The 12,386-nt window shown below is 36.2% G+C and overlaps 1 protein-coding gene across 13 annotated transcripts in view; it reads right to left on the reverse strand.

Moving 5' to 3' along the window:
- DNM3 (dynamin 3) overlaps positions 1-12,386 on the reverse strand; it is a 575,478-nt gene that overhangs the window by 322,472 nt on the left and 240,620 nt on the right. For 7 of the 13 annotated variants that reach the window (XM_054456187.1, XM_063648645.1, XM_054456158.2 and 4 more), the window contains 2 exons: positions 4,020-4,071; positions 3,169-3,198 (listed from right to left, as the gene is read on the reverse strand). In XM_054456187.1, the coding sequence (XP_054312162.1) occupies positions 3,169-3,198; positions 4,020-4,071 (82 nt within the window). The remainder of the gene's footprint in view (positions 1-3,168; positions 3,199-4,019; positions 4,072-12,386) is intronic. The other 6 variants (XM_054456210.2, XM_054456169.2, XM_054456199.2 and 3 more) reach the window with 1 other exon arrangement.

Here is a 12,386-nt window from a genome sequence, read left to right on the forward strand (position 1 = left end):
AAAAGCATCCTCACCAATTCTCATATCTCTAGTTTGTCTCCTTCAAACTATTTCATTACAGGCCTTTCTAATATAAAAATCAGTTGAGTTCCCTTCCCTATTGGAAATCCTTCCATGACTCTCCAATACCTTTGGAAGAAAGAGTTCTCTGTCACTTCTGGACTTAAACAGTTTTATCCAACTTCCCACTGGACATTTTTACTTCAAACTCCCATGGTGACTCATACTCAGAAAGCTACCTTTCATGACTCTGGATCCCAATCTTTTTCACTATGCTCCTTTCTCTGTGAAGAGCAGCACCATCTTACTTGTACCTAAATCATAAATCTTGATGCATTGAAGACAACCTCCAGCCCTCTCTCCGACATCCAATTTATCACAGATGTTTTGGATTCTTCCTACTTAATATCTCTTGAATTCATCAGCTTTTCCTCTAATTCAGTACAAACACCCAAGCCCGGATCACCACAATTTTTCATCCACATCAGCCTTCTAACTAATCTCCTTTTTCCAGTCTTGTCTCACCTTCGAAGCCTTTCTCCACAAATGTTAATATGATTGTGCTTAAAACCTTACTATAATTCTGTACTGCTTTAAGCAACATAAAAACAGCTTTAATGAGTCTTACGTCCTAATGAAGGAAGACAAAAAATAATAAATAAATGAATAAATAAGATTGTTTCAAATAATAAAATGTAATAGATAGTGAAAGACATTGGGAAGGGAGGGTGATTTTAAATCTGGTGACCAAGGCTGGCCTCTTGCAGAAGTGATGTTTCAGTAAGACCTGAAGGGTCAGCAGTAGCTAGCCTTGGAAAAGGAAGTGGACTTCAGTTTGCTTACTTACCATCATCCCCACTGGGCTGTGGGCTTCCTGAGGGTGAGGCCTGTGATTGATGCATCATCATGCTTCTCTAAACACCCACCACTGATTTTGGCATGGATACGTTTTGAATACATTAGTGGAAGGATGAATGAAGGTTAAATTTAAAATTTTGAGCAGTCCAGCTTTCAGTAAATTATGCACTCACATTTTTTTGTACATTTGCTGACATCAACTTCTGAAACTATTACAATTTCTAGGCAGACATAAACAAATCAAATTTAGACTTTAAAGAAGAGTTTTGCCCTTCTTAAATCCTTCTAAAATATTTCAGAACAGATGCTGCACAACAATCTTCTACAACCAGGAGCCCTAAGAGGATAGCAGCATGGATGAATCACTTCCTAGGATGCTGCAGAGTGTTTCAGCCCCACCAACCAGAAAAGCCAGCATCAGTCGGAAAGCTGGGCCCCAAAACTTCCTGGATTTGAGCCTCTTAATAGGCAAAACTGTTTTCATATAAACCAATCAACATCATATGCTCAGATTCATAAAGAAAATTTCAAGTCATTATGGTTTATTTCTGCTAAGTAGGAAGAACTACTGAAGATCCTTTAAAATATATTGTATCATGTATACATTATTGTATTTGATTCTGGAAAATAATATATTCTAGTTCATAATCTCTTGCTTGCAAATTGAAAGCTTTTTTCTTAGCAAATTTGGCAGTAAAACCTGATCTGATGTGAGAAGATTTATCTTTTATTTAAAAGTTTACTTGGTGTGACTATTCCTTTGTTTCACTGCAGAAATAGATTATGTTTCATTATATGGTGCTGTCTCTAACTCCACAAAATGTAGGGTAATATATGATATAGTTAATAAAGTCCAACAAATTCTGACCTTCAAGCCATGTCTGGCCCCAGAAGTTTTGGATAAGGAACCTATATTCCATTATAACACTCACCCAATTCTATTATCTTGAGATGTAATACTTCCATAATGTGTGGGCTTTGAAGTATCCAGCAAAAGTAAAGTCACAGAAACACAATTAGCATGATTTGAGCATTTGGAAGTAATATAACTGAAAGCTGTTCCAAGTTTCCTCTGATTTAAAGTATGCATATATGCTATTATACTATTGATTTTCCTACATGTACACACTTCTGTGAGCTAAGCGATGCTTCTGACTATGAGGAAACTTTTATAGGTAAATCCTTTATATGATATCCAACCACAATCTGGGCATTGCAGGCATCAGAACAATTTCCATAGCTTCTAATTTTCCCAAGTGTTTTGTTGTTCTCATTTTATAAATTTTATAATTTTGTTGTACTTAAACTTTTTCTCCCAAGAGTTTGAAGAAACAGCACCCAACTTTTGGGAGTAACGTTTCTATTCTTTACAGGGCACATATCTGGTACTAGGCCACAAACCTCATTATGTATATCATTTCTGAATCCCACCATCGTCCCGAGAGATATTTTCTATTCCTCCCATCACACAGCTGAGCAAACTCAGGCACAATTTGTCCCAGGCCACATAGCTCTTAAGTGACAGAACAGAATTTGAACCCAGGAATGTCTAGGTCTAAAATCTGTGTCTTCCCAAAATATCATGGGGCAAATAATTGACCCATGCTCCAATCTCATTCTCAAATTGTGCATAGTTGGAAGAATAAGCCTGCTTTATCCATGGTAGAAATTAGAGTTTAATTTTTTTTCTAAATGCTTATGACAATGTTTTTACACTTCCATAAAAGAAGACATAGTATCTGGTTTTCAAAGATTTAACTCTATAGCCATATAAAATGTCCATCAATATAACTTTGCTTTTCTGTTTTTTTAAATAAATGCAAATAATTGGAATTGGGTAGGCTTATCAACAAACACAGCAAAATCAGATATTCAATATTTACCCACCTTTTAGAAGCATCATCTACATTTATTGGAAATATTATCATACAAGGGGAAGAGAAAGGTTTACACCTCATAACAACATAGCATAAAAGGACAGAGATGAAGATCATTAATGATTTTAATTATTTTAAGGCCCATTAAAATTAGAGAAATATCAAAGCACCCACAGTGTTAAGGGTATATTATTACAGCATTTTAGAGTTTACTAGTTCATACCTTTCAACCACAGCAAGTTATTAGCAGTGAAGGGATGAACCCTCTTAAGAGGATTTTTATTTCAATGATAGGGTGTTACGGACAAGACAACCTAAGTTTTAAAAAAAATTAGTAGCAAGCGCTAGTTGAGTTAATCAGTTAAAGACAAACTGTGCCCTTGGGAAGCTAAATGAAAAAGCAACAGTAAAGCTTACAGAACTTAGCTCGTACAATTTGCCTTGAAGGCGGAAGATTGGTTCCCTGAAATAGCAAAGAATTATATGCTTTAGTTCAGAAAAAAAGTTTTTAAAATAAAGTCTGTTATTACCTCTTCTCCTTTCAAAACAATGGGAAAAAAATCTAGAGCAGAGGTTTCAATTTGTTCAATAATTGTACCTCTGAACATTTTTTAAAAACTATAACACCATCATTGTTTTGACTTGAAAAGAAATAACAATGCAAATATTCATTATCACATAAAACATAAAAGACACAGCAAACTGTCGAGTTAATACAATCTCTGCAGAGCGCTATTAGTCAGAGACAGCTGGTCAGCCCAAAACACAAAAATTCAAAAGATCAGATCTTCTTAGGAATTAACATCTTCATTAACCAACAAGAATTTAGTGTGGCAGAGATTACATCCAACAACTGCCTTCTTCATGAGCTGTCCCTTCACTGATACCAAGCTGTGCAAATGTGTGAACTAGTTAGCAACCCCAGAAAGCTCATGCAACTACTCACCACATTTTAACCTTCAACTGACTCACAAACTCAATATTAAATTAAACTTAGGGGTAATGTAAGCAAGCAAAATAGGACATGAGGAGTCAAATTTGAAATGCAGAGCAAGTAGCAGAAAAGTTATTTAAAATAAATCAATATGGTTAACTGCACAAAATAGCCAAAAAGAAATGCAATTCACTCCAAAAATTTTAAAAGCAAAAACAAATCAAAATGAAAAGCTGCATTTCAAGCAAAATTTGCACGTGATTAATTTGCATTAAAAAAATAGTCAATCAAGCGATTTAGTTCAAATTCTTTGGGACATGCATACACTGATTCTCTTATGCAATTCCTACCTGATTTCCAATTGTGGTTTTCTTATGAACCTGACTGCTCCTCTGCTGAGCACTAAGAAAAGCAAAGGAAAGCAGCACTGAAGAGACACATATAATTTTTTCCTAAACAAGTAACAAATACTAAAATATATACAGGCTTAAAAAAAAAAAAAAATCAACGGAGGCAGACCTAATACCAAAATTCCAGGTCAGTTTAATTCTGGAAGCAAGACCAACTCAATGGGACTTCTAATAGCACATAACTCCTAGTAGCACGTAAACCAAAAATATAATAACACCACTTAAAGAACAGCTGCATTGTAACATTAATAACATATGAGTTGACATATTTGCAATGTCTCACAGGTAGAGAGAAGAGTTGTAATGGAAATTAAGTTAATGATTATTGAGTATATACCATGTTCTAAGTGCTTTATCGATATTAATCATTTTTATTCTCACAGCAACTCCATGAAGCAGTTACGATTATTCTTCTTGTTTTATAGATGAGGAGAGAAGCTAAGTGACTTTCCCAAAATCATTCAGCTAATAAGTGGTAGTACCAAGTAGTATGGCTCCACATCACAAACTTTTTGTGATATTGTCCAGTCTCACTGCTTTGAATTCCAATATATTCTGACAACTCCTTTAATGCATCTCTAGTTTGGATCTGCCATGTAGATCCAAATATGTATGAGTCCCAACGCTGGACTTATTCATGTTTTTAACAACTTAACATCATCACTTGGGTATTTAATGGGCATATCATTCTTAATATTTCAAAACTAAACTGTTGAAATCCCCCCTAAAATCTGTTCCACCCACAGTCTTCCTTCCTCCTCTTAACTAGTGGCAATTCTATACCATACATCCAAGTGCTTAGGCCGAAATCTTTGTCTCCTCTTTCTCTCACAACCCATATCTGACCATCAGAAAATGCTGTCGACTACTTTCTTATAATACGTTTAACATTTAACCATCTTTTCATCACTTCAATTGGTCCCACCTTGGTCCAAGACACTGCCATCCCTCATCTGGATTACTGTAATCATTTATTCTCTGGTCTCTGCTTCCACACTTGTCTCCCTGAAGTCTATTCTTAACAGACACCAGAGTGATACTTTCAGAAGGACTGTGTTACTCTTCTGCTTGAAACCGTGTACTGCATCAACACCATTCCACTTAATGGTAAAAGCCAAAGTCCATACAAGGGTCTACAAGGCCCTACTCAAGCAACTCCCACCACTGCCTCTTTGACTCATTCCTCCTACCCTTCACCTCGTTCCCTGAAGAGTTCCAGCCACACTGGCATCTGCTCTTTTTCAAACCCACCCAATACACTCCCATTTAGAGCCTTCAGGCAAGCTAGCTCCCTAGGATGTGCTTCCCACTTTCATCTGCATGGTTCCCAACATCTCTTTCAAGTCTTCATTCAAATCCATCTTTTCAATAAGGACTACTCTGACCACCCTATTTATAACCGCATCCCTCCCTTCTACCAAGACTGTCATCCCCTTTACCCTGTTTGATTTTTCTGTCTGGCATTTCTCACCTTCCAACACACTACACGGTGTATTTATTTTTTGTTTTTGTCTGCCCTTTTCCATTAGACTGTAAGCTCCTAATGAGCAGGGGTTTGTGTCTGTTTTGTTCACTGCTATATCCCCAGGGCCTACAAAGGACATGGCACATGGTTGGTTTCATGAAATATCTGTTCGATGAAAAGCCCAATGAAGTTGATGCCATTATAACCCTCATTTTAGACATAAGCACAGAGTGTTAAAAGCCAGAAAGGACTCCAACAACTTAACAACAGAGCCCACATGTTTCATCACTAGGTTACTCTATCCCTTAAAAGGACAAAGGCCTTCTTTTGGTGGATCCATGAATAAACACCTATCAATATTAGAAACACAACCCATTTTGGTTATTCTGGGAAGATCAGCAATACTCAGTATTCTTACAGGTTGTTTAATAGTTTATGGAAGCTGTTTTGGAGATCAATGAAATAGTCTAAAATAGAGAAAAGGGAGACTAAAGCCCTCAGTCAACTGTTTAAAGTGATGGGATGTTGTGCTGCAGTAACAAGTTAGAAATCAACACCACGCTTAGAACAGCTGATCAAAATAAGTTTTTAATAAACTCCTCTGATACATTCAAGCTGCTTTCCTTCACTCAAACTCATGAAAAAACACTGCGTTCAACTGAAGGTGGACAGGGGGTGGGTGGTGAAAGGCCATACTGTATTTGGTTGCTAAAAATATTTTGTGTATATATTTTTTTCCAATTTAAAATTTGCTAATTTCAACTTCTTCCTTCCTTGTTTTTTATTTTTCCAGCTTTCTGTTAAATGGTTAATCCTCTTAATTACCATGAAATTATTTCTTCTTTAACCATTTCTCTGAACAATCTAAATCTACATTATTCAGGTCTTGTAGGTGAGGCTGTGAAAGAGGTGACCAGGATCCAATGTGCCCACACCGCCCTCTGGCTGCCCTCATGCCCTGGTATACACAGCGTCTTGAGTAGCACTCTCCTAAGGGCTTCGGATCTCCTCCTTACTTTCTTTTTCCATATTAAATGTCACTTTTCCAGGCTTCCTGCTCTTCCAGGGATGCATGAGAAAGCTACTATCATAATGAGATTATGACACCTTCATAGGTTATGTTTATCTCTTCCAAGCACCATAATTGCATTTTAGGAGTAATGTTTTCACTGAAGCACTGACTAGTGGTGAAAACCTGTGATAGACCCACAGGTGCTTACTTTGAACAAATTATTATGGACCCTAAAATTATGTATCAGTCCCCTTCAAATCACTTAAGGGAAAAGGAGTTGAACATAAAGCAAAAGCCACAAAGATCGTTAATGACTCCTTTGCTACCTTAGGTGAAAAGTTTGATCAATATGGACTTCAGTCGCTCAGCTATAAAATGTGTATATGTGTGTCATAAAGGAGACAGACAGAAACAGAGACAGACAGGAGGGCTAGAGGACTAAACGAGTTGTTTCTTAGGTTCCTTTTAGGTCCAATATTCCTTGAGATGCAAAATTACTCTCAGAAGCTTATAAGCTACACTAGACAAAGACAATGTCCATTGACAGTATCCATCTGTGAAATAATGCATATTTAGGATCTACCACTTGTAAGAATATGCTGAAGGAAAAGCAGATTTACTTTATAAGCCAATCTCAAATATTAGAGTTAGAAAAAACACTAAGTTGCCTCTATTTTCCACCTAAAGAATAATCTTTTTGCAACAATTGGCCCCATAAACTTAAACATTCGGTTGCTAATGCTGTATTTAGCTACTTGAAGTTACTTCAAAAGCAACAACAACAACAAAAAAGCTGCCTGTTTAGAATACATTCTTTGTCATAATTCTTCTGTATAATAATTGAACTGAGAGTATTTCAAAACATTTATTTAAAAATATGTTCCTTAGAAAACCTGTAAGGACTTGCAAGTTAACTTGAGCCCTTGGACATGTTCTTGGATATAGTTACTTAACCAATTAACTCTGAAATATTATAAAACATACCTGTGTATGTTGTTTTAGTTTAACATAAATCAAAAACTATAGGGCATGAACTCTGTAGCAGATAAAAATATGAATATGGTATGGTTCTTGTAATCAAAAGCCTTCAATTTGTCTGGTACAAGTAATGATATGCATACACAAAACAAAAATAACAAATAAAAAATAAAATCTATATTAATAAATATGTGAGGATGTAATAGAAAGCAAAAACAAAGTGCTTCTGTTTTAAATGTGGGATATAATTACCCATATCTTCTTATATGTGCGTGCGTGTGCACACGCACATTTGTCGTTGGTCATATAAATTCCTACTACACACAAGTCACTGTGGAAGGCTTTGCCAGAACAATAAAACATAGAACCAAATTGGTGTATGCTGAGACATAATGATTCTAAAAGTATATAACAAGAAGTTTAAACTTTTATAAAAATAAGAGTACATTAGAAGACAATCAGAGAACCCCTAATGTTATCTCTTGGCTCAAAACTTTTTTGCACAGTCTCCTATCCTTGTCTATGATGTGTGACCATTTATCAAATAAATCCTATACCATTGTAATTTCTCTGAATGTTCAGGGACAAGAAATATAATTTCAGATGATATGATCTGAAATGTTTGTAGCAAACTTGAAAAGAAGATAAACTTTAATAAAGGAAAACAAATGACTATGTTCCAAGAGAATAGACTGGTATTAGCAAAGCCAGGAGGTAGAAAGATAAGGCATATAGGGAAGTTGTGGAGAGTAAAACTATTATGGTAGAATTATCCAATCATAGACTGGGATTTGTAAGTGATCTTAAAAGCCATCTAGTATAATAACTGTACGTTGGGGCCAGTTATGGAGAATTTGGCTGTTACTCTGAAGACACCAGAAAACATTCCATGTTTCTGTGCCAGCAAGTGACATGATCAGGGCAATGTTTTAGTACAAATTAGTTCCCTGAAATGCATAATATTGACTCAAGCAGAGAAGACAGGAAGCAGCCAGCCCAGACCCCCTCTCTCTGACTATTTGAGTCCTGTCCAGTCTTAAAACTCCAATCAAGCATCATGTCTGAATTATGCCTTTTTAGAAACCTCCAGTTATCTCTCCTTTTCATGCACTCCCAAAGCCTTGGTCTGTGCCTGTATTTTATAAACAAGATTGTATTATAGTTGGGTTTCCAACAATGCCTGCTCCTTGATAGTCAAGAGCATTAATCTTGGTATTTCTACCTCTCTCATCACTGACATTACCTAGCAGAGGGTTTATGGTAGTAACTTAAGAAATATTTATAGAATTCTGTTTTGATGCCAGGGTTATTTACAACCAGACTATCAGTGATCATCTGTACTAGGAAACCTAAATAATTTGAAGAAGCATATCATAGGCATGTGTTAAAGCAAAAGTATGGTACAGTTAGGGATCCCAAAGTGGTCAGACTGGCTGCAGCATGGAGTTAGGGAGTAGAGTAGAAAGGAATAGTGACAATAGAACAGGCTGAAGAGGTAAACAAGATACAGATTAGAGAGAGCCTTCGAAATTACATTAATAAGTTTAGACTTTATTCTGAAAGTAACAGAGAATCTCAGAAGGAATGAGAAAGAGCATGACAGGGGGACAGAGAGACTGTTGTAGCAACCCAAGTATGAGAAGACTAACTTTAGTAGTGGCAATGATGATAGAAAGAAATAGATGAATTCAAAAAATATTATGGAGATAGAATCACATGAACTTGGTAAAGATGGATGGAGACAAAGATATGAGGGAAACAAGGAGCAAAGAATAGGACTGGGAGGTGCCATCCACAGAAAGTGGGAACAATATGGAAGTTAAAAATTATAAGAGCAGATGAGGAGTTTAGTTTGGGACTAGAAGGTTGAGGCTTCTCTAGGATATATAAGTAGAGATGTCCAGTAGACATCTGAATATGGTACATAGTCCAGTGAAAAGTCTTGAAATGAAGATCTAGATTTGGAGTCATCAGATAAAGCTGGCAACTAAAACCATTGGAGTGGGTAAGATCCATTAGGAATAATGCAGTGAGTGAGAAAAGAAGGGGGTCTAGGGTGGAAAATTGATTAAAGAATAGTTCTTAAGCCATGATCAGAAGATGAAGAGCTCCTAAAGACTGAGAAGTGGCTAGAGTGAAAAGAGGAAAACCAGGAGAGAGTGGAAGGTTATTGAAGCAAAGGAACAGATCTCTTCAACAAGGAGTGATTAACGGTGGTGTCAAATGAAAGGTTCAGAATTGTCCATTGGATTAACTGGACAAAAGCAGTCTCAGTGGAGTGGAGGGGTAGAAACTAAATTGCAGTGGACCGAAAAGTGAAAGGAAGATGAAAAAGAAGAATGGAACACAGACTAAGGCCACTCAAAGAGGGCTCAGATGCATTAAGGAAATGGAGAGTCCCTTTGAGATGTAGATTCCATAGCAAATGTCAGAGTGTACCTCTACCTCTACCCACATTTCAACTGCTCAACAGCCACATACAGGTAGTAGCTTCTGTATTGAACAGCACAGATTATACAATAGTTCCATCATCTCAGAAACTTCTATTGTGCAACAGTGCTATAGAGTAAAGAAGCTCTTTTAGACTTGTTTAGTAGCAATTAAGAGGCTTCCTTGCTCTTTCTCTTAGTAGCTACCACCGTAGGTCACCAATAAGCTGTCAATGATGTAGGACCCACAGTGAAGTTCCCAGAGCTATCGGCTGGAGTCACTATACTGTAGGGCTCTGCCGTCCAATGCAGTAGCTGGTAGCCAGATCAAAACTTTAATTAGATTGAATTAAATTAAAAATTTATTGCCTTCATTGCACTACCCACGTTTCAACTGCTCAACAGCCACATACAGCTAGTGGCTTCTGTATTGAACAGCATAGATTATACAATAGTTCCATCATCTCATAAAGTTCTATTGTGCAATGGTGCTATTGAGCAAAGCTCTTTTAGACTGTTCTTTTATATTATCCAAGAAAGATTATGAACACTTCACAAGAGTCCCAAGAGTGTAACTTATCAAAGGTTACACTGTGATAGTCCAGGCTCCGTCCAATCAGACTGAAGCCAAAGGGAGAAGAAACAATGTCCGTTTCTCCTCCAGGATCTTCAGTGAAGGCTCAGGCTATTATGCAAGAAAATCTTACAGAACTTGGGAGTCTGCAAAAGAAGAATCACTTACCTCCTAAGATTCATGTTAAGGATGAAGATTAAGTTTAAAATAACATATTTGAGGATGAAAGAGAAAATTGGAAGTCCACTTATTTTTAAAATGGTGCTTGGAACATTGGAATTTATAACTTATTTGAACAGGAGATGTGAATGATATCCTTTCAAGTTGCTCAATCCTGTATTTCTACTTGACAATAATCTCAGTAAGCAACCAAGCATTTAATTCCTAAATTTGCATATAAGTCAAAAAAAGGATCTTTTTATACTCCAATACCTAAATTTTGATTCCACAAGAGAGAGAACATTCTCATGTAAGATTAGGAACTAGAAATATTATTACAATAGAATATAATTATGCATTAGGGAAAAATAAACTAAGAATGTAAAGGGAAAGACTAAGATTGCTCTGGAATTTAATGGCAAGGTTGAAATGCACCGCCTTTAGTAAAACGGCAATAGAGGCATTCAAGAGGATCAGGAAAAAGATATAATGAATCTTACGACCCATAGAATTTTCATGGTGCTCAAATAACAAGAACTGAAATCTGCACACTGTATCATTTCAACTGTGAGAAAACAGGTGTTGAGACCTACTGAGCAGATTGAAAAACAAACAGACCTTGGTCTGCTGCTTGCAGTGTATAGAGATATCACTCTAATGGCACATATCTATAGTCCCTCTTTCTCTTTAACCACTGGACTGCATAAATCCTAGTAACTCAGAAAGCAAATTGTGTCATGGAACAAATGAAGAAGAGCAGAGGAGTTTGAAATTTCACTTCCCAAGGCATTCCGCTAACAAGATTGCCTTTTGCTCAAAAGAGGATTACTGAGGATGAGGGGAAGTGAATGAAGGAACAATTGGGCCAGTTCTTATTTTCTTAAATAGCAAAAACTAGCTATATTATGTAAAAATATATGTAATTTAGGGTTTTTTTTCTAAAGAAGAGAATGACAAATTAAAACCCTTAAGTCACAAGGAAATTTGTCGTTTTCTTCTGAAATGCTGAACTTTCAGGCTCAGAAACTATATTACAGTTGAAAGAACATTTAGAAGCCAGGAAATTCCAAAGCAAGCCTAGAGCAGCGCTTATTTGGACACATTACACACGGTACATATTTTACAGGCCATGTCTAACAAATAACTAGAAGATGGAAAAAAAGTGTCACATATTAAACATGGCAGTATAAATTCTATAACAGAAAGAAGAATTTTGAGATGTCCTGAATGCTACTCTGAAACTAAATATTTTATTAATCCAATTTTAGCAATTCATTTTCATTTTTTTAAAAATTAGGACAAAAGTCATTCCAGTTGAAAAAAATTACATGTGTAAAGTACTATGTACATCACCATTCTATAAATCTGGGAGGCAGTTCCTTCTTTTTTGGAAACTCTCTAAAAATTTCATGAAACAAATGCTTGTTTTCTTCAACCCCAGACCTTAATTTTCTGTCTTTGGAACTTAAAAATACTTACATAATTGTCTTCAAATATGGCTTGACTTTTCTTCCTTGATGGAAACAGCATTCTTGCCAACTTTAAAATTTATAGCTACAACCATATTTTTTTAATTTTTAAAAGCACAAAAAATACCACAACCCCTCAAAGTGATTTTGAAATGAACATTTCTTCATCTTCATAATCACCCCACGTCACCCCATGTCAATTCCAAGTCAACATACAAATG

The sequence above is a fragment of the Pongo pygmaeus genome, chromosome 1 (assembly GCF_028885625.2).
Source record: "Pongo pygmaeus isolate AG05252 chromosome 1, NHGRI_mPonPyg2-v2.0_pri, whole genome shotgun sequence".
In the NCBI taxonomy this organism is placed as follows: Eukaryota; Metazoa; Chordata; class Mammalia; order Primates; family Hominidae; genus Pongo; species Pongo pygmaeus.